Source organism: Pimephales promelas, chromosome 3 (assembly GCF_988280905.1).
Source record: "Pimephales promelas chromosome 3, fPimPro1.hap1.1, whole genome shotgun sequence".
Lineage (NCBI taxonomy): Eukaryota > Metazoa > Chordata > Actinopteri > Cypriniformes > Leuciscidae > Pimephales > Pimephales promelas.
In genome coordinates this window covers 16,051,698-16,074,364 of record NC_142771.1, presented here as the reverse complement: position 1 = coordinate 16,074,364, position 22,667 = coordinate 16,051,698, and the positions used below count along the sequence as shown (strand labels likewise).

The window sequence follows — 22,667 nt, the reverse complement described above, 5'->3', positions numbered from 1 at the left end:
AAATTATAGTGTTATTCATTTAAAACTGGTTCAATGTCAGCCATTGAACGGAAGAAAATGCTGCTGTTCTCACACCCTCTAGTGGTGAATGGGCATAGCGCATGTCATTGCGATCACAATAAAGGAGATTAGCTGTCATATTGGTCACTTATTAAGAAAACATGAGAAGAAAAAGTCTGAATTTATTTTTCTCAAATACATGTTCCATACAAACAAGTCACTTCCTGCACAAATGATAAATTATCAATAAACTATAAACTTCTCCTCTGAATTCGACTCAAGAGCAATCAACATCATTGAGTAAAATTATCCCACTTATTTCCAACATTCCTGTGCAACAACAGACATATGAAAAATACAGTCTCATTTCATTAAATATAATCTGAAATATCAGTAATTGCACAGCAATCATTAAACAATGACTGCAGTAGAGCATAATCCAGTGCGTTAACATTTGACTCATCAAATTACCCTACTTAACGTGTTGGAAAGAAAAACCCTTTACAGAGAGTTATTCAATAGTACAGAATTATGGCTTCTAACTTCTCTACAGGAAGTACAATCGTTCAACATGTTGGCACAGCACAGCAGGAACATTTCTCATGTAAACTGTTAACTGAGAAAAGAAACTGTTCAGCCACAAATGTAAATTCTATCATCATATAAGAGGAAATGTTTAACAAAATATTCCAAGTACCCTATGAGACATTAAAAAAAAGCCCCCCCAAAAAACAATGTAGTTTTGAAGCCTAAACCAACTTCTCTTTCCACACTACTATGCATGTTAGGCTATGCAACTAGGGCCTCTGTAAATGAACAATAGAAATGAAACTTGTCAATTATTCCTCTTAGGCTGGTGTTGTTAAGAGATTTAACAATGTATCCAGAGTGTACAGATCGGAGAAACCGTTTTTGTCTTTGTAAATACTGGCAAAAGTCTCTCATAATATTTTAGCTGGTTACACAATGTTGCATTTCTGCCATGTACGAAGGGGAAATCAACAGGGGAAACGGACAAAAGCAGCTCATTGGCTCACTGGATGGACAAAGTACACTACTTCCTTCCTTGAGTGAAAGTACAGATACTAGGCCTACTGGTCAAATATTACTCTGTTACAAGGAAAAGTTGTAAAGACTGATTTGTAAAGTACAGAAGTACTTGCTTTTAAAAGTACTTAAGTATCAAAAGTAAATGTCAATGCATTGTTTGCCTCTGAATCTATGCCTGCCAACATACCCTCATTTCAATATCAAATGTATTTCTAGAACACCATTTCAGTGTACTCAATTGAATTGAATAAGTGTACTCAATAACCTCCACAATGGTTTTGGACACCCAAATAGCTATTTGCGACGCTCAAATAATGCCCCTTCTTTTAAAGTGTTTTGGCTCTTAGTATTATGTTAGCCCCACTGTAATGTGCTCCAAAACAATGACAACACTTGCATTTAGAAGACAAAACCCAACGTTGAAAGTGAAAATCAGACTGATGATAGAATCCAAAGCCAGATTGACGTCAACACCCAACGTCGGACAGACGTTGTGTTGTGTTTGAAAATGAAATTCGTCTTGATGTCAGAAATCAACATCAGTCGGACTCGGGTTCTAACATCAACTTGACATTGATTTCCAACAAAAATGCAACCCCATGGGCCAAAATCACCCCCTGACTGATGTTAGTACTTTCTACTCAAGGTCCTTGATGAAGGTCCTGAAGTTAAAATAAAATGTTTCTAGAAAAAATAATTCTCAAGTAGGCTACAGATGCTCAAAAAGTGTACTTAAGTACAGTAGCCTACTCATATACTTGTTAGTGTCCACCTCTGCCCTCGGGTAAACAGACGCACTGTTGCCCTCTGGTCCCATAAAAAAAAACACCCACTGAGTGACTAGAGCCGGGACAGTTCCGCACTTTTAAACCTCGTCAACTTGGCAAGATTTCTACCTGAGATAAAAAGCAAAAATGAAGCAGCATCACACGAGTAAGAGTGCTGATGCTGATAACAGCCGGGATTTAGTGCAACAGCAGGGTTACGAGTTCAATAAACAAGGTTTACTGTGATGACGCGTTTTCAGTTATCACCATCATCGCAAATCTAGTTAAGTTAGTCTATGAATATACATTTAGTTAGCCTATTATCTTGGCAGTAAATTTTAAAAAACAACACCAAAATGTCACATCATCATTCACTGCTGTGATGCATCTGGCCAGTTTTTTTCTATTAATTCACAGGAGGATGTTAACAGCAGTCAAAATGGCACATATGAACTTTTTCCCTGCCAGCATTTTTGATAATTTTTTTCACAAAATGTCATGGCCCCTAATATTGTCGTATGAATATCTATCTATGCAATAGCCTATCAAAACAAAGAACAGGCCCTCTGCTTAAAAAAACAACAACCTTAAAACGTTTTATTCTAGCTTCATCCATTCTTTTTTTATCAACACAAGTTTAATTTGAAAAAAGCAACATTTTGCAAGTAAATCACGTTTGAAAAAAGTGGTTTCTCATTTCTGGATCATAGGATATTCAGACGAGCCCATGCTTGCACAGTCCTACAGACCGTTTTGGGTCTACATTTTATTCAGTACAACGTTGACAGATTTGATTTAGCCTATATGCTGTTTAATTTTTGTGATCACGTTATTTTAAATGATTACATACTGCGTGATACTGCTTGTTTTAAGCATCTTCCTCGTATGTGTTTTGATCAGGAGATACATTCTCTGAAGATGCGTAATGGGCTTTATGCACGCATAAATTCTGCATTTGACGCAAGGATGCTCGTCCATTTCCGGTTGTGGAGATTAAAGCGGAGGAAAACCGAGGAAAACGGGATTATGGCACAGTCTTCAAAATTTACTGTCCTCCAGTCTTTGAAATGAAACGTACATACGTTTAGATGTAATTTTATATATAGTTATATTTATTTAATATAATTTTAAAAAGAAGCATAAACACAACAAGGGGTGTCTGTTTTATCTGTTTTTGTGACTAACGTTTCTTTAGTATAACCATGAAGTATAAAATTCAATATAAATTCTCGGTATTGCATTGGACTCTACGATCGGCGGAAGTTATCGAGCATCCCTAATGCTTCACCGGAAATACCGCCGTGCATAGAGCCCATAGCGCCCTCTACCGTAAAACAGTGAAAACACGGAAAATTCCGTCAAAGCAAGAAAAGAGCGAAAAGAGTTATATGGTTTACGATGTTAAAATTCGGTCGAGAAAACTCATCCCACCATTAATAATTAATTAATACTTAATTAATGGCGGGGACATTAATAATGAAAAATCGTTGAAATCATATACCCTAGCTTTAACATTATGGATGAGGCCAATATTAAAGCTGCATTTAAATTAAACATAGCACTTTTAATGTTTGGTCGAATCCAACCATTTAAACTGGCAAAGTGAAAGTTAGCTTTGTGGGAGATTTCCTGCCGTTCAAACAGTAGCCTAGCCCGCGAGCATGGTGCTAACTGCACAAAGGTCAAGGGTTCAGTTTCCAGAGAACGCATAATTAAATTTACCCACATGAACAATTGAATTCTCTTCATTTTTAACAAGGTTTGAATGCTTTTAAATGCCATGCTTTCTAAAACTTCCCGTATTTGTCTTGGCTGTTTGTTTTCTAAAAATGTCTTTCCTATTGCTGCTAACTGTGCTGAAACAGCAAACTCAGTTCCTGTTTCAAAGCACAATCTACAAGATTCACATCAGTGATAGTGACAGCTAATGCTTAACGTATCTGTATCCAAGGCCCACAGAGCATGACAGACCCTGTGAAAGCCTTGAAACTCAAGCCATCAGCAAGATCTTACAGACTGTGATGGGGCCATTATAGTTCAGTGGACATGAAAGTGCCATTGCAGCTGATATATCATTGTTGTTTAACGTGTAAAAATAATTAGAAATATAAACAGATTACATTTTATAAATGTATAAAATATATTTTTTTCACCATCTTGTACAAACAAGACCACTTTACAAACTTTGTAAGATAATGCATGCATCTTGAAGTCAGATTTAAAATCCATCCAATTTTAAAAATTAGAAATTTGTCAAAGAAAATTAAAAATTAAAGGTATAGCGGAGGATCTTTCCGAATTTTAGAAAAGACCCGCCCTCTCCAATTTTTTTTTTTTAAAAATGCACATGCACAAACACAACACTCTTGCTCCCGAGAGGGAACGCCTATTACGCCATGCACAATTATGTTGCAAATTATAAACTAACTCAAAAACATTCATAAAAAAGACAACATGTCAAATGACCTTCCGTGTTATTATACTGATCGATTGAGTGACCGAGGACTCAAGACGTAACCCTGTATCACACGAAATACGTTCTGAGGAAACTATTTTGCAAATCGCAATTACGTTACATGGCAACATATAAGCAGTGCCATTACGTTGATCCTTATGTCTCATTTTTAATACGTAGGTATTAATACGTTATTTGTATACATTGCATATGTAACGGAGAAGTAGCTTGTTGCATTTGTGTAATAATAAACACACAAGGTTTTAGAATATGAACACACAAGGTTTTAGATACCATTTACCATTTGGTCAAAAGGCTACTTTAGACAAATTGAGATGTTTACCGTGTCTATCCGGTGCATGACTTGTGCCAGGGCTAGCAACTGTAGCTTGCATTAACTTTTACTAGTGATTTTATATGGATTTCTCCAAATAGCAAGACAAACTTTACCTGTCTAGTAGAATCTTCGCGACTGCGGCATCAGTGAGAAGCCAACGTGTGATTCACCCCAAATCACTCTGGTCTTGTTTCTATATTCTGCGGCCTTTCTCTTCTTATCATACTTTCGACTCTCAGCCATTTTCAAAGGAATGGCTGAAACCGTAGCTCCGACATAAAACACCTGAAAGTGAAAACTATAGGGAGCACGTACGACGGCCTTACGTAATATCACCAGAATGATTGACACTTAGGTGGACCAATAGTATAGACTACCCACCCGGAAAAAGAAAATCCTCCGCAAACCTTTAATTTTAAGATATAGTCTCTGAAAACAAGTATATGCATATTATTTTGTAGAAATAAGAATGTATTTTATATTACTATTGTTTTTATATTATGTATTTATAATATAATTGTATTTATTTTATATACTTGTTTAAAGTTGTCATGAAAGGAAAGTTGTATATTGTGACAGGCTAAATCAGTGAAAGGCTTCTGAACAACAAAAAATGTAGGGCGGGACTTGATTGGATGGGGGTTTGCTATTGGTGTGATGTCAAGTGAGTGACAGGTTATTCCGCCCCCGTGCCAGTGAACACTGCATAAAAGAAGAGATGAGCTGCAAGAGGGAGGGAAAGTTATTTTGATTCAAGATTAGGAGAGCATATTAATTAAAAAATAATAATGATTTGCATGGATAAATACAGCAATATTCCATAAAAATAAAAACATTTGTCCATTTTTACTTCACGCTGATTTTAAAGGATGATATTTTTAATGGAAAAAAAGAGAGAGAATAGTGATGACTTATCTTAGGAATCAAAGCATCAATGCAAAAAGTGCACTAAGGCAATTTTTACCACAGTCCCGCTGTAACACTCTCTCATTATGAATACATAAACATTAGGATACAGAAACTATCAGGTTAACTTCGTAAATGCCCATTTGAAACAGATCCATTTCTATTAACGTTTCTCTTTGGCAAATAAGTTCTCCAGCAAGTAGCGAAATTTATTATAGTTATCCAGGAAGTATTTGGGAGCATACATATGCTCTTTGGGGTCTGTGGGTGGGTAGTTTGGTACAGACCCATCAAACCAACCCCCTGTACGTATTAACTTTTCAATATAACTTATATTACGTTTCTCGCTGTAATCGCCCCAACGTGGGAAGTCTCCATTCTGAGCTGATATGAGCTTGTAATAAATCCCTTTTGGTTTGAAACACCAAGAGCAGTGCCATCCAGCATAGTGAACGGGGCTTCCGATGGCCCACGGGACTAGAATGCGTCCCGTGGAGTTCTCATATTCCCGGAATCCCGGAATTGAATAATAGGATCGTCGGCGAAGAAGAATCCCATCACCCCTGTAAACCTTAAAAAGCATAGCTGCCGTGCAAGCAGATAAGATGTTTAGCGTTCCGAATTGCCTCCAATAAAATCCATATAGGGATTTGCGCATGTGTATCCCAACCGGTTCCGTCCAGTCGTCGTAGAGTTTGAGGAAAAGGATTCCATCTCGAGCAGGGATTTCATCTGCATCGTTGATGACGAAAACATCGTCCGCTTTGAGGCCCTCAATCCTCGACATTCCATTTTTGGTCAAATATGTGCGCAGGTAATCATCCATGATCCAGCCGTCCTCACGGCCGCCCACTGGAAAGTGGTCCAGGAAGACGAACAGAATCTTGTGCTTAATGTAATCAAACGCTCCGTTCAGGAGAAGGTGCCGGAAATAAAGAGGTCTTTTGTCACCGTACGCGGTATAGTTAGATTCGCAAACCAAAAACACGTCCACAACATCAGCAAGTTCATGAAATCGAGCGTGTAGTAGGTCAAACTCATGGTTGACGTTGATGGCATTGATGACTCGACGTGGAACTTTTCTGGGTTGTACTTTTGACTTGGACGGGAGATTGGAGTGATACACAATTGTAGGTATGCCACAGTGAGGGCCGTGCCAACCCTGCCGACAGGGACACTGAACCACCTTCTTGCTTGCATTGATTGTGTCGTCTTTGGAGTTATGTTGCAGTAACCTGTGGTGAGAAGAAGAGGCGGCCATATCCGTACCCTCATGGAAGCACACAGCTCCGGATTTGGTGTGGATGAAAAAGGGTGTGGAATCATCTTGGAGGACAAAGGTACGTTCGTGAAGTTTCTCACCTGGAGGATCTGGCACAATCCCATTTGAGTCATATTGAGTCTGTTTGGAGGAAAAGAATATCATTATTAGAAATACAGTTTGACATTTGTAGTCAAGCCAGGTACTGTACTTGGACGCCAAAATATATTCCCTTTATATCAATATTAGTCTTACAAAGTAAGAGAATACCATGCTGAATAAAGTTGTAGTTTTTGTTAGTTTTGGACCAAAATGTATTTTCGAAGCTTCAAAACATTTGAACTAACCCATTGGTGTCACATGGACTACTTTGATGATGTCTTTATTTCCTTTCTGCACAAGGACAGTATACCGTACATACATTTTCAATGGAGGAACAAAAAGCTCTCGGACTAAATCTAAAATATTCATCTTCGGAGGTCTTACGGGCTTGGGATGACATGATGGTGAGCCAGTATTGACATAATTTTCATTTTAGGGTGAACTAACCCTTCACTGTAGTTTCTTTAAAGATACAAAATGTTATTTTTTCGCTGCTAGGGTTCGCTAACCTCTCTAGTTGTCGTCATGCAGATTGATCTAATGTTTATGGATGAATGAATACACAGATGTTTTTATCATGACTGTGGTGTGAAGCAGGGTCCGATTGCCAACGAGAGATAGATACTGTATCAAACAGCCAAAACTTCTCCTTTCATAGAGGTGATGACACTTGCTGATGATCAGTTAAAGGGATAGTTCACTTTGAAATTAATTTTGATATGTTTTAGGTTACATCAAAGGCATCCAAGATGTAGGTGTCTTTGATATTTTTAGGTCAAACAGTTCTTGTCTGTCAGCCATATAATGCAGGGTATGGTCACCACATCAAAGAGCATGCACAGAGAAGTCCAAACTAAACATGATTTAATGACTCGTGAATGTGTACACAATGATTGATCGCACAATACACGAAACAAGCGGTGTGTGTGAGAAAACGAACAGTATTTATATCGTTTTTACCTTTTGTAACCACAGCCAAGTGATCTGAGGGTGCGGGCGCTTCAATCTGTGCAAGCGCCGTAAAGAAGCGGAAGTGATCTCTCCCGAACGGTTGCGAAAAATATTCAACGTTGTCTGTTGATATATCGAAATCGTCTTACATTGCGATTTTCTGTATATCTAAATATGTTTAGATCTTCACAGGGAAGGGTAACACTTCCGAAATCTCTGTGTAAACGATGAGTGACGTACACATGCGAGAGATCACTTACGGGGCTTGCACAGACCGAAGTGCCCGTGCCTTCAAATCATTTGTACGTGGCTGTGGTTACAATAGATAAAACGATATAAATACTGTTCGTTTTCTCACGCAAACAGCTTGTTTCGTGTCTTAGGCCATCAATGTGTACTTACATTTACGAGTCATTAGATCATGTTTAATTTGGACTTCTCTGTGCATGCTCTTTGAGGTGGTGACCATAGACCTGCATTATATGACTGACAGACAAGAACGGTTTGACCTAAAAATATCAAAATTGAAACTACTGTTGAAAACAAAGACACCTACATCTTGGATGCCCTTGAGGTAAGCCAAAACATACCAAAAAAAATTACCAAACATACCAAAAATTAATTTCAAAGTGAACTATCCCTTTAATCAAATGTATTTGATTAGCATCACTGACTGACCCTCCTATGGAAGCAGTAAGGGGGTACTTAGTTTGTCACACATGGCTTCTCCATTTTGGCCTAGTTTTTGTTAAATAAATAATGACAAGTTGTAATATATCATGTGTTGTTGTTCATCTGAGGCTGTATTTACCTAATTTTAAGACCTGCCAAGGACCGGATGATTTTATATTATGCCCTGACACGTAAAAGCATAGAAGACAGCTCTCTTTATAAATACTCTTCGAGTCAGTACTAGGTACATTAATCCACATGAGGAAACGGTTATACTCTGACATGAGATAAAGGACAGATCAGGTAGAAAACCTTAGATTAAAACTTCTTTCACCCTCATCGCCTCTACCTTCAGGTGGCTGAGACTGTAGAAGTCTTGTTGGGAGTGGTCAGTAGCCGGAAAATTCCAGAAGATCCCTCTGAACATCTTCAGGGTCTTTAGATGGGTGGAGGAAGATGAGAGCTCCTGCAGCAGTGAAATATTGTGCAGGGCTTTGTAGTAATGAAGTAAGGAAACGGCACAAATCCCCAGTAAGCACATCAGGAAGACCTTATGCTTCCTTATTCTTATCCTATAACAACAGGTACAATTCTATTAGTTGGACAAAAACAAACTCAGCCACTAACATGCAATTTCAAAGAGTAACCCATATCTTTGAATAATCTGGCTGTCAAAGTGTCTTCTCAGTTAATTCTCAAAGTAATTAATTAGCAGAAAGGTAACGCAAACACATTTAGCAATCTCTCCTTGCAGTGGATCCCAGGTGTCACCCATGTGTCACTTTTGTCTTAGCCCATGAAAGCAGTTTTGTGCAACATTAGCAACCATGGAAAAGACTAGCAGAAACAATCTGACTCATCTTCTGTGTGGACGGCCCCTTACATTCTGTGAGCAAGCTGAGCAATATACACGTAGTAGAAAATTAAACTACTTCCCTTTATTTTACTCACTGACACAAGTGTCAAATGTTGTCATTTCAAGCGTCTCTCCAAACATCTGAGGCAAATGTCTGGCCTATATTAATGCTCACAATGAACACATGGTGAGAAATTAGTCGATCCAAAAGGTTTTTAGTGCAAAATTTGCATTTGTATGGAAAGTTAGTGTCAATAAACGTGGTTTTAGTAGTACAAGAACGCAGATGGAAAATAAGCAGGTTTGGAGGAAACTGAAACCTTCAGATGGAGATGAGAAGTATCAAGGAAGTGGTTTTACTGCTTTTACTTGTTAATAAAAAAGGGGGAAAACAACACAATGAAAACATCCTCTGACACAAAAGTGAATTACTTCTTTTTCTTTTGGTTGAGAGACGCTGAGTAAATAATTCACCTGATCTGTATGTTCAGTTTGATCTTATCACCTACCAGTGTTAATATTGGACAGAATTATAGCTGAACTACAAATGATACAATCAAACGTCAGTTTAAACATGGTTTTATATGGTACAAAGGTTAATGTGTGTGACCATATGATGAATTATCTGCTGTTATCAATAATTTACAAAAAGACTGACTTTAAGCTAAAGGAAAGGGGCTAAGCAGCGTTATTTAGAGAAACTACCTTACCTGACATCAACAACACTGACCCGTACGACCTGCTACAGAATGGATGAAAGACCCGAAGCACTCACCTTTCACATACCTTGACATAGTCAATTACTTAATATCAGTGGCTAATGCCTACACAATGCAAGAGTTCAGAAACTTCAAGTCATTAGAAGCTTATGAACAATTCTGCTGCGGCTGGGCGCAAGACTTAGAAACCCCCAAACCTGTAATGTTAAAGGGATAGTTCGCTTTGAAATTAATTTTTGATATGTTTTAGCTTACCTCAAGGACATCCAAGATGTAGGTGTCTTTGTTTCCACAGTATTTTCAATTTTGACATTTTTCAGTCAAACCGTTGTTGTCTATCAGTCATTCACTGGAGGCAAAGGGGGTCCACCTAAAAGCATGCACAGAGAAGTCAAAATTAAACATGATTTAATGACTCGTAAATGTAAGTACACATTGATGGCCTAAGACACGAAACGAGCGGTTTTTGTGAGAAAACGAACAGTATTTATAACGTTTTTACCTCGTGTAATCACAGTGATCTGAATCAGTTGTGCAATGTCCAACTGAACCGAACTGAATCAGTTCAATGTTACGCCGGAAGTGATCGCTTGTGTGTGACGTCACTCAATATTTACACGGAGATTTCGGAAGTTTTACCTTTTATTAAACATATTTAGATATACCGAAATCGTCTTCCATTGCAGTTTCCCGTATATCTGAATATGTTTGGTGAAAGGTGAAACTTCCAAAATCTCTGTAAACAAAGAGTGACGTAGGCACGCAAGCGATCACTTCCGGCGCATGCGCAGACCGAAGCCGTCAGATCATTTTGTCATGGCTATGGTTACAAGAGGTAAAACGATATAAATACTGTTAGTTTTCTCACACAAACCGCTCATTTCGTGTCTTAGGCCATCAATGTGTACTTACATGTACGAGTCATTAAATCATGTTTAATTTTGACTTCTCTGTGCTTGCTTTTTGGTGGACCCCCTTAGCCTCCAGTGTATGACTGATAGACAACAACGGTTTGACTGAAAAATGTCAAAATTAAAAATACTGTGGAAACAAAGACACCTACATCTTGGATGCCCTTGAGGTAAGCTAAAACATTTCAAAAATTAATTTCAAAGTGAACTATCCCTTTAAACTGCGAGAGTTCAGTCATACTTAATGTTTCAGGCTTCATTCATATGTGGAAATAAATCTGATATGAATCACATATGTGCATTTGCACCTGCCGTGCAACATCAAGCGGACAGATCGGACATTCCCGTCAATGCGAGTCGTACGTCATTAAAAAAGGTGTCTTTTTAAGACATTTCGCAGTACAAATATATCTATAACAAGTTCTCTAATTGAATAACAGAGTATTAATTTAGTTTGTTTGTGTTAAAAGGCAAACTGTGAATTGTTGCTTTGCTTTTGAAATCATGCTTTGCTCGCTGTTGCTTCTGTCAGTTTATGACAAGCAGTTTCTCTAAATAAAGCTGGATAGCATTGTTATTTAGTCTCTCCCAATAGAACCCCTTTCATTTCTCTTTCTTCTCCATATCTTCCAAAGACACTGGAATGTTTAGTCGCACCTCCGTGAAGTTTCTGAAGGCGTTGCCCCTGGCAACCGATAACGTCTCCTACCATCATGGCCGACCGGCTCAGACTCCGCCCAAATCGGCATGTGACTCCTCACTCTCAATATGATCCTTTTCACAGACTGTGGTGATGTTTTTTAACGATCCTCATCATCGTAAATCCTGCAAAGTTTTTAATATATTTTTTTTTTAAGTATATAATTTATAACACTTTACTTTGTATTAGCCTATATTACCTTTGCCTTAAAATTACAAGAAACTAGTTAACACTGCTGTGGGGGTGTTTTTTAATACAGGAGCTATGGGAGCGACCACGATTAATCTCTCTCAATTCATTTTGGCGTCACTTTCACAGCGAATAAGTTTACATCTGAGGTATCTAAAGACTCCATTTGTCCATTGTTCATTTATAAAGAAACACGACAATGTATAAAAGGCTCCATAGGCCTATGCCATGCTGATGCTGAATCGGGTGGTCAGGTTGAACTCGACGGGACGGTCGCTGGTTAGCAGGTTGGCTATCCAAACTAGCCTCCAAGTACGGACGGAGTCGGAAGTGAAGATACACTGGAACTTAGCGAGCTTGGGCGAATGGTTCAAATGTTATGGTTAAAAATATGTTAACTAACTTAATATTTTGTGTTTATTTAATTAATTTAATTATTTAATTATAAGGCAAGTAGCCCAGCCCGGTCTCATCCCAAGGCGTCATCTAACTGACGCTTTTGGCACATGGCACCCTTTAGCGTCAATATATATATGGGGCAGAAGGCGCCTCCTAGTGGTCTAAGACTAACACTACCCCGGACCTAAACCAACCCATAACCGAAGCGTGTCATATTGATGCTAAAGGGTGCCATGAGCGTCGGATTTAGACGCATTGTCAAAAGCGTCAGTTAGATGACGCCTTAGGATGAGAATTCGCTGAGTAGCCGCATAAGCAGGATCATTTCGCAGTGGAGTCTTGTATCTCCCTGAAGAGATTTGTTTTGTATTACAATATGGTGACTGTACACTATCCCTTAGCATTGCCGCACCCCTCAGTTTGGGAACCACTGGGTTAAACCATGTAATTTCTATTTGTCAAGAGCACGGCTTAAAAAAAAAAGGACAGCTTACCTCACTTATCCCACCCAATAAAGTATTAAAACCAGTCTGATCTTGTTTTCTGAGTCATGAAACCACAAGACAGTGATTTTACTGGGCGGTTTTGTGTTTTTTAAACCAGATCTCACAGCAATTCATACAAATTTTACGAGGTGGCTAATACATACAAAATCATACGACCACACTTATACGAATTCATACGATTTTAAGATTCGTAAGATTTTTGCTCAATCGTACAAATTTTACGATTTTCGTATGAACTCGTAGGAATTCGACTCTTCTTCTCCTAAACCCACCCATCACTGGGGTTTAGACAAATCGTACGATTTCGCCACCTCGTAAAATACGTAAGAATTGGTCCTAAGATAGTTGTTGTTGTTTTTTTGTTTTTCTTACATTTTTTATGGCCTGAGAGCATTTGTGAGCTTGATCTAAAACATCACAAAGTTACATTCACAGTAAAACTCGCAAGTACGGGCATGTGCTTCCCTGAGCTTGTTTTGTATGACTGCTTAGCCTTGACATTGTGTAAAACTGAATGCCTTTTGTTGCCATCACGCATGAAATAAAGGCTATTGTGCTGGTTAAGGTATGACTCAGTCAGGACATATTATATTTGATCTTTAAAATAATCCAAAGCAAATTATTACAAAACATTTATTTTTAGCAGATGAAGCAATAATGGCAGATTAAATGCTTGTTCTTGCTTGTTTCAATGAACACAAAGGAGAATATTTGAATGCTCTTCATGCAGCTCTTTTTTATTCAATGACAGTAACTGCAGTTTATGGTTGTCCCAACTAAACCTACAGAATTCAAGTTTGCGGACAAAAAACTATCTGGTAACCAACGCTTATTCTTATCAGACCAGTGCTTACAATTCAAGTTTATAAAATAGCTATAATTGTAGTTTGACCACACCCTTCAAGTAAATAAATGAAAATGCAATTGATTTTATAATCAAATGTAGGCCTACGTGAAGGCCTACGTGCTTTCTTTGTCTTGCCATTTTCTAATCTGAATGGTGATGCAAATAAGATTTTCCTTCTGCTTTACCTAAAAAAAACATCATCATACAGCGTTGCAGGCGAGTGATTTTCATTTTTGAGTGGCATCCATCCAGCAAGATCCTTCTGTCCTCACTTCCTGTCTCAGAATGTGTAATAAGCGTGTTGTGTGTGTTTCTTCAGAGGGCACCCATGCCAGGGGCACAATGACTCCTTTTTCTCTTTCCTTTTTCTCTTCTAATTCTCAAATGTCAACGTTTTTTTCTCAGCCTGTACAAAAGGTCTGTTCTCCTGGTTTGGGAACACACACACAGATGCAGAACACCCGTAACCTCCTTTGCCATACTGTAGCGCTCAACTGAGAAAAAGGATTTCTCTGTCTCTCAACCAATTAGATGCAAACAAATCTGTTTGGATTTGAACTACTTGCAGCCTTTAAAGCATTTAATGTGCTTGCATTTTTGCAGACTTGGTCTTATACCTTTCATTTATACTTCCTGTTCCTAACAACCCATTACAGACTAGTAACCACATAGCAATGCTCTGCAACCACGCAGAATACCATAGCATTAAGGGTTTACGCTCAATGTTTTCTGAAATGAATACATTTTTGACCCTTGCATTTCTGTTTAATTTGTAAATACTGAATATACATAGTCCAATCACCTTTTTTGTGTAGCACTTTAAGTACAGATTGTTTTAAGCTGTAGCTTCACAATAGTAACATATTCAAGTTCTCCTGTAAAGCAGCTCTAACAAGCCAATTGCGTCATTATTCTGCTAAAGTCAGTTGAGTGTTGATTCAGTTCAGTTCAATAACTGTAAAGTTGATCAATTGTGCATAATATACTGTAATATACAAAATCACAAGTTATTTACAAAAGTAATGCCTCAAATCTCCTCAGTAAGCCACACGATTTCAAACAAATCATGCCCATACAGTATAAACAGTGAAAGAAGAGCTACACAGCAAAACTTCATACTTGGAACTAATCGTAATATAAGCAAGAGTACTAAACTTATTCTATACTTATCACTATTCTCTTATTCACTTATCTTATTTAGTAATAGGCAATAAATCCTAAATTACTCTGTATAAACATGCACACAGAGGTCTGTATAAAACACCCCTTTGGGTGATTATTGCGAATCACACATGGTTTCAAAATAACTTTTTTAGACCGTCATGACACAAAGGAAATCCAAACACACCCTTTCCTGTACATTCATGCACAGCCAACGATGCAGAGAACACAAGCGAGACACAAACTGACAAACTTGACCAACAAAATATCTGAGCCACCTGGTATATTATAGTTCATATTATATCGACTTCACTGGCATTCCAACAAAAAGAGACACAAACAAACGAGTTCGACCATTTATGAAACATATAGCAGAAACCTCCGAGCAGGTGTTTCCTGAACACACAAAGTTTCACACACTAAACGGGATGTTCTAGAAACAGCATTTTTTACATGTTGTTTTGAATTTGAGTTCAAACGCTTTCATTTAAGTAGTGTTTATGTTTCAAGATTTTAATTGTGATTTGAACACCTGGATGTCTTCTTGTACATGCTTAACCTGCATCCCTTAATATGAAAGGTTTCTTAATAGTTTAAAAGACACCATGTTTCACACATGGTTTCACACAACAGGGCTGCATCTAGTAAATGTAGCCTATATGCTGTAGGCTATTATAAGCAAAAAAGGGTTAAAATACAATTCTTAACCTAAAAAACAACTGATTGCTTATTATTATAAAGCAGAAATTAAAATGACTACATTAAAAATTATAATAAACAAAAACAAAAGCACAAAAAAGTTAACTTATAAGTGCACATTAATTCACTCGTCTGAACTAGTAGCCAAATTATGTTCAATTAATGGGAAATTCCAACAATTTAATGATACTGCTCTCATAAATATGATTACTAGTGTTACATGTAGAATTTTAAACCAATACTTTTTTAATATTTTAGCAAAATATGTATTTTAGAGAATTTTGCTCCTTCTGTTTGACGCACATGCGCCAACTGGCGCTCCTTCATTGAAGTCCGTCAAGTTTAACAAAACTCGCTTTGTTCTCAGAATATCTATATGGAAATGAGTAAAGAAGAAGTAGGAAAAAAGAGCTGGTACTCTAAGGGGTTCCCCATCTGTTGAAATTGCGTTCTGGTTGGGGTGGCGATGTAGGGTCAGATCACTATAGCAATGTGAGAAGTGCCGGTTGCGCCAAATTCGCCAAACCCCTCTAGATTATTAACCCTCAAATCCCCAGTATAGGTAGGTTTAGGATTAGGTGTGGGGGTGGTGTTAGGATTAAGCAATCAAGTACAGATCGAAATTAGGCACTGCGTACCTGCCAACTTCAAGCACTGGATTATGATATATAACCGCAAAATGTAATTCATGCCTAAGGGAAACACGTGTCAGAGGCATTAAAACAGCACATTCATCTGTCAAAGACAGGGCAAGATGCGGGAAACCCCTATGCTTTTGTTTGAAGTGCTTAAGAGTTTCCACACTGTAAAAAAAAAAATATTTTCACGATTTGTAATCACAACATTTTTTTTCTTAAATAATTTATGTTTCTGAAGATTAAATCAATCTAATTCATTGTATTACCTCAATTTTTACATTTAAATGAACTTAAAATTTTAAGGCAACTAGGTTACTTCATCTTTTAAAGGGTAACTAAACCCCTGGTCAGAGCCTGACTCCACCCACTAGCAATATTTGAAAAATGCTGAAAAAATGGGCAGACCCCAGCGGGGCTAGGGGGCGTGCACCTGAGACCCGCCGTGAGTGACAGCTGCTGTCAGACTCTAAAATAGAGCGAGACTAGTCTGGAGTGACTCAATATGCCTTTGCAACAGAGCGGCCATTTGAAGTCGAGGACTTTTCTCCCTCACCTCCTTCACCTGAAGTGGATGAGGGTGAATTGTATGTAGACACAGGGCCAAATCCATTCGAGCTGCTGGCTCAAACTGCGGTCTTAACTCCCGCATCGCGACCGGCATCTGATGAGTTATGTCGTCGAGTTGATCTCAATAGCGCACGCTGGCATATATTCAAATTGATATTCTGCCGCTATATGAAAAAATCCAGCAAAATGCACCGGCTCGTTTGTCGACCCTAGAGGATTAACTTTATCCTAACTATAAATTGTGATTAAAATATCCATGATCACTCACATCAAGACGTCGCTGCGGTGGAGGAGTCCATGCAGGACGAGCAGTGTTTGGCACTGCGTGTGGAGAAGCCCATGTCCACCTCCGTTACTATCCTGATCACTGTACTAAACACTGATAAATCTATGCTAACTTGAAGCTATCCTAACTGTACTATGCTACTAGCTACACAAAATAATCTAAATTATCTATATAATGCTATGCTAAATAGATGCAACAATACTCTATCCTGGTCGTTTTCAAAAATAATCTAAATAACTATATAAATGCTATGCTAACTAGATGCTATTATATGCTATAGTATCCTGATCGTTTTCAATATTCATAAATCCAACTCCTGACTCGCTACAGTAGTTTTGACGGAACCAGATGCTTTTATACCAGGGGTTGCCAAGGGCGTGGTGAGCTCGCACCAAGGGTGTGACAGAGTCGCGTCTGAGAGTTCGCTACGTCAGCAAGTACCCCTACTGCAGGAGCTTTCCGTTTAACCTGAAGAGGGCAGCACTCAGACGTTTTTACACCATATATTTGAAAATCAAAACACTTTATACTCAATTGTCAAAAAATGTACTCGAATCAATGAACAGCATTTATGAAGCTCCATTCTTACAGATCATTAACTAAAAAAAGTTGTTTTGGTGTTTAGTTACCCTTTAAGTTAAACCGACAATATTTTTTTACAGTGCATGTTTCGGACAACTTGACCCTCCGGTGAGCAGCCACCCAGCAGCCACCTAGTGTAACCATAGAAGATGTCAGGACGGTCCTTCAGAGAGTCAAGCCACTGCAGGCCCAGATAACATCCCAGGCAGGGTCCTGACTATCGACTTCACTATCCAGCTAGATTCAACCTTACCTCAATCACCCCATCAATGTCGGTCAGAAATCTTAGAGTAACAGTTGATGACCAGCTGACCTTCTCAGACCAAGACAGCTCGATCATGCAGGTTTGCACTGCGCAACATCAGGAAGATCAGGCCTTTCCTAACTGAGCAGGCAACACAACTTCTTGTCCAGGCCCTAGTTATCTCTAGGCTTGATTACTGCAATGATCTTCATCATCATGTGCAATAAACATCAACAAATGATCCAGAATGCTGAAGCTTGTCTTGTCTTTAACTAACCCAAAGCCCACGTCACTCCTCTGTTCATCTCTCTGCACTGACTACAACTCGCTGCTCGCACCAAGTTCAAGGCGTTGACGCTTGCTTTAAGATCTATCACAGGCTCAGCTCCCAGGTCTACATCCCTACCAGAAGCCTTTGATCGGTCAATACGCGACCGCTTATGGTACCATCACAGAGAGCCACAAAATCACTCTCCAGAACATTCTCATTCACGGTTCCATGCTGGTGGAAGGATCTACCCATCATCATCCGAAATGCAGAATCCCTGACAGCATTCAAAGACAACTGAAAACTCATCTCTTAAATTTTGTAAAAAAAAAAAAAAAATTATCCCTTGTCTGATTTGTGCCAGAACTTTGTATTTTGAGCACTTCTTGCATCTGCTGGTCAAATCTTGTTAACATTAGTTAAAACACTGTGAACTAACAGGAACAAACAATGAACAGCTGTTTTTTTTTATTAACTATGTTAGCAAAAATTAACAAACAGTAACAAATGTATTGCTCATGGTTAGCTCATGTTAGTTAATAGATTAACTAATGTTAACAAATGAAGCTATTGTAAAGTGTTACCAATATTTGAAATAGAGTTTTGTTGGGGCAAAGTAAACTAGACATCGGCATTCACAATTGTGTAGGCTGTTCCCTTTGTGTTTATCATGTCGGTGAAATAATTTGTTTATATGGAAAGAACTCGCGATTAAAAGAAGGAACTCTTCAAACCTCTACTCTAACAGTTAACCCGAAAGAGAGAACACACAGAAAATGCAAACTATAGCCTACTTGTGAACCACGTTCTTCTGACACATGTTGTCACTTTGTGTAAAAGTGTCTACATCTGAGTGTGCTGCAACTAAATTTCCTCAGAGTTTCACTTTCACCATCTCTAAGACCTTACAACACCTGCAAATGCAGAAGTGCAAACTCTGGCTAATTTCACAAATGATTAAAAAATAAAGCCAAATGATGTCGTGTATTATACACTTCAGGCCTTTCAAATTCCCAAGTTTTGTGTTCTGGTGAATAATCACACATTTGTAGGAGGACCCTCATCACTGTTTTGGCCTTGAGCGAGACACTTGAAACCACATTTAAGACAACTGCAGAGCTTTATGCAACTGTGTTGCAAAGAACTATGGATGAAAGGCAAAGTAAACTAAACAATACCACTGTCAGGTGTATGTTTGTGATATTGGCTGCATCTGAAATCACATACTCTCTTGAGTATGTAATTTCTTCATGATTGCTAAAAAAAACTATGTTGAGTATAAGTATGTGTAGTATTAATGCAATCTTCTGGACATGTTACATTCGCCAAATTGTCATCATCACGTAATCTACCAGCGTCAGTTTCGTCAATTCACTGCCATTCACAGATCCTCTCTGTGGCCGCATGGGATAGTGGACGTACTTCAAAATCTTCAAAGTCAGAAGTTGTTCTTCTTGATTCCCCTCTTGACTGCTCCCTTTTAGTTCATTCAGTTGTTCAGTATTGGTTATGTTAAAGGGTTAGTTCACCCAAAAATGAAAATTAAGTCATTAATTACTCACCCCCATGCTGTACCAACCCCGTAAGACCTTCGTTCATCTTCGGAACACTAATAAAGATATTTTTGATTGAATCTGAGAGCTGGATCACTTCTACATAGACTGTCTAAGGGACTGGCTCTTGACGGCCCATAAAGTCATTAAAGAAAAGGTTTAAATATTCCATGTGCCTACAGCGGCTCAATTATAAGTTTATCAAGCGACGAGAATACTTTTTGTGCGAAAAAACATAAATAACGACTTAATTCGACTATTCTATTACTTCCTTATGGGCGCATGCGAGGACGTTCTTCTCCTTCGACTACTTTTTGTTACCGGCTGCTCCGCTTAGGAGTATTAGCGCCACCTACCGTATAAAATGATGATCCATATATAAGGCGCTCCGGATTATAAGGAACACTGTCGTTTTTTGAGAAGATTAAAGGCTTTTAAGTGCACCTTGTAGTGTGGAAAATACGCTAATTGAAAAGCGTATACAGCGCGCATCTTCCTCTGCTTGTAAACAGAAAGTTTTGCGCTTCCAGCTATAACAGCACATCATCTTATACGGTAGGTGGCGAAAATACTCCTAAGCGGTGAGCAGCCGGTAACAGAAATTAAGTCTCAGTTCTCGCGCATGCGCCCATGAGGAAGTAATAGAATAGTCGAATTAAGTCGTTATTTATGTTTTTTTCGCACAAAAAGTATTCTCGTCGAATTAATGACTTTATGGGGCGTCAAGAGCCAGTCCCTTAGGCAGTCTATGTAGGACTGATCTAGCTCTCAGATTCAATCAAAAATATCTTTATTTGTGTTCCGAAGATGAACGAAGGTCTTACGGGGTTGGTACAGCATGGGGGTGAGTAATTAATGACTTAATTTTCATTTTTGGGTGAACTAACCCTTTAATGTGATTGTGTTTACTGTGGTTGCTCCTGCGTGTTTGTTATGGTTATTAATAAAGTGTATTTGTTGGATCCTCCTTCTTCATGGGCATGTATTGCAGTCAGTACATGTAACAACAACCTTGAGTTGACATGGAACATACGGTATGTTCTTATGCAGTTATGCTAAAGAAAAACTTGTCTTCTGTTTATCTCCATTCCTCAACATTTCAGTCAAGAGTTTTTATTTGCCCGCGTAATCTTTAATCAAAATAACTCAAATAACCTCCCCTCTATCTTCTCTTTGTGTTTACAACAGGTCACTCACATGACATGACATCACATCAATAGCAAATGACAATGACCCAACCATCCAATCAACTCCCCGTGGACAAAATCAACTACTTCCATCAACTACATGGATGGTTGTAGGATCAACTACAACCATCCTACTTTTTTCTGTTTAAGAAGCTTCACCAGCATATTCATCACAAAAAAGAGGAAATAACTTTAGGTCCCTGTTTCATGCGGAAATTTAAGAAAAAAGAGGAAATAAGGACTCTTTTGGCCAAAATTAAAATATGGTGTGCATGTCCAATCAATGTTGTTGTAAATTTATAACTTATAACATAATACAAGCATTTACAAATATAGGCTACAGTGTGAAATCTTGAAACCTTACGTATCTATGATACATCAGCCAAAACAGTCTACATTTCAATTATTATTGTTTTATTTTTATTTTTTTTGAATAGGCTATTGGCATTTGGAATTAATTCTTTCAATTGTGTGGAATATTATAGAAAATATAATGTAAATTCTTCTTTTAAACTATTTTTGTGCTCCTGCATGTGCCATCATTAAATATGGTAAATATGATAAAGTGTATTTTTCCACATAATCTGCCATCATCATCCTGAAACGTTATTATTGGCATTCATTATTGAAAAAATCAAATCTGTCTAGGCTTCATATCGAGGCAGGGTGGACGACATTTAAAAGCCCATTTGACTAGTAGACAGCTCACAAAGTGCACCTAGGTAATTGACATTACGGGTTACGAAATAAACAACATCATCAAACCAGCAAAAACTTGAGCAGTGAAGTAACGTTATCTTACCTGACAGACAGTAATGATCTCCCCATGCTGCTCCTGCATGTGTCAGTCAATTCGTTTGTTTCTCAACGCATGTAGCGTTTCTCTGTGTGCCTCTTACTGTTGACTACAATCGCCAGGAAACTGAACTGAACACGCTCTAGCTCGCGCGCGCACTACTGAAGCGCGAGGACTCTGAACCAACTGTTGCGCGTGACTTCCTTACAGGTAAATTAAAGTTGAACCCACCCACACCCACTCTAGCTACCCTTATGTCGTAAAGTATACTAATTCGTTATCTCTCTTTATGATATTGGCATAAATATTAGCCTAATTATTGGTTTGGGGCGAAATCAGGATTTCTGATGACACTATAAACACACGGGAGACGATGCACACGATATTCTGTAGTTCTCACGACAGTAAATTCACTCTTAAAATATGTTTTTTTTTTTTGTCGCAGTGATGTCTTAGACAAACCATTTTTGTTTGCCAAAAGAACAGTTCAGTAAAAAACTCTTAAATGTTTTATGAGGACTGTCCATAGACATAATCATTACCATACAAACTGTATAGTATATCCTTTTTACAACAACCCCACCCATCACACAAAACTTTGTGCACTTTTACATTTTCAAAAACCATTACTTTTTTATGATTTATATGTCTTTCCTTACGGGGACCAAAAAATGTCCCCACAGGACAAGGATTTCAGATATTAGCATTTGTGGGGACAACTTGGCCCCATACCAGGCCACTCACACAGCCATCAAATTTGGATTTTCACATAATCGCAAACAAGACGTAGTCATTGAGAGCATTCTCCTCAGTAACTAGTCAAGAATTTTATGTGTTTCATGGCAGTCATTAAAAATATTTTAAATATCCAAGAAACCCAATTTAGAAGGCATTCCAATATTTTAAGCAATGCAACTGAATGCCACCATATTGTTATGCACATTAACTGAATACCCTAAAATTCCTTCATCTGGTATCACTTCCGCAACACATTTACATTTATATCCAAAATGTTAAAAATAATTGTGCGGCCTAATATTTTAGTGGAAACCTGTTTT

The 22,667-nt window shown here is 38.2% G+C and overlaps 1 protein-coding gene and 1 long non-coding RNA gene across 3 annotated transcripts; one reads left to right on the top strand and one right to left on the bottom strand.

Moving 5' to 3' along the window:
* Positions 1–162: 162 nt before the first annotated feature.
* On the bottom strand, positions 163–21,778 carry mgat3a (beta-1,4-mannosyl-glycoprotein 4-beta-N-acetylglucosaminyltransferase a). Of its 2 annotated transcripts, XM_039650891.2 has the most exons (3): positions 21,616–21,775; positions 8,851–9,073; positions 163–6,917 (listed from the first exon to the last, which is right to left on the bottom strand). In XM_039650891.2, the coding sequence occupies exons 1-3, from the start codon at positions 21,639–21,641 to the stop codon at positions 5,679–5,681; spliced, it is 1,488 nt and encodes a 495-aa protein (XP_039506825.1). In that variant the 5' UTR covers positions 21,642–21,775; the 3' UTR covers positions 163–5,678. The 2 variants fall into 2 exon arrangements, with proteins under 2 accessions (XP_039506825.1, XP_039506826.1); XM_039650892.2 differs by lacking the exon at positions 8,851–9,073 and having other exon boundaries at positions 21,616–21,778.
* On the top strand, positions 10,860–18,403 carry LOC148981991 (uncharacterized). Its single transcript, XR_016155088.1, has 3 exons — positions 10,860–10,911; positions 11,057–11,157; positions 17,642–18,403. It is a non-coding gene; the product is annotated as an uncharacterized LOC148981991 (long non-coding RNA).
* Positions 21,779–22,667: the final 889 nt, after the last annotated feature.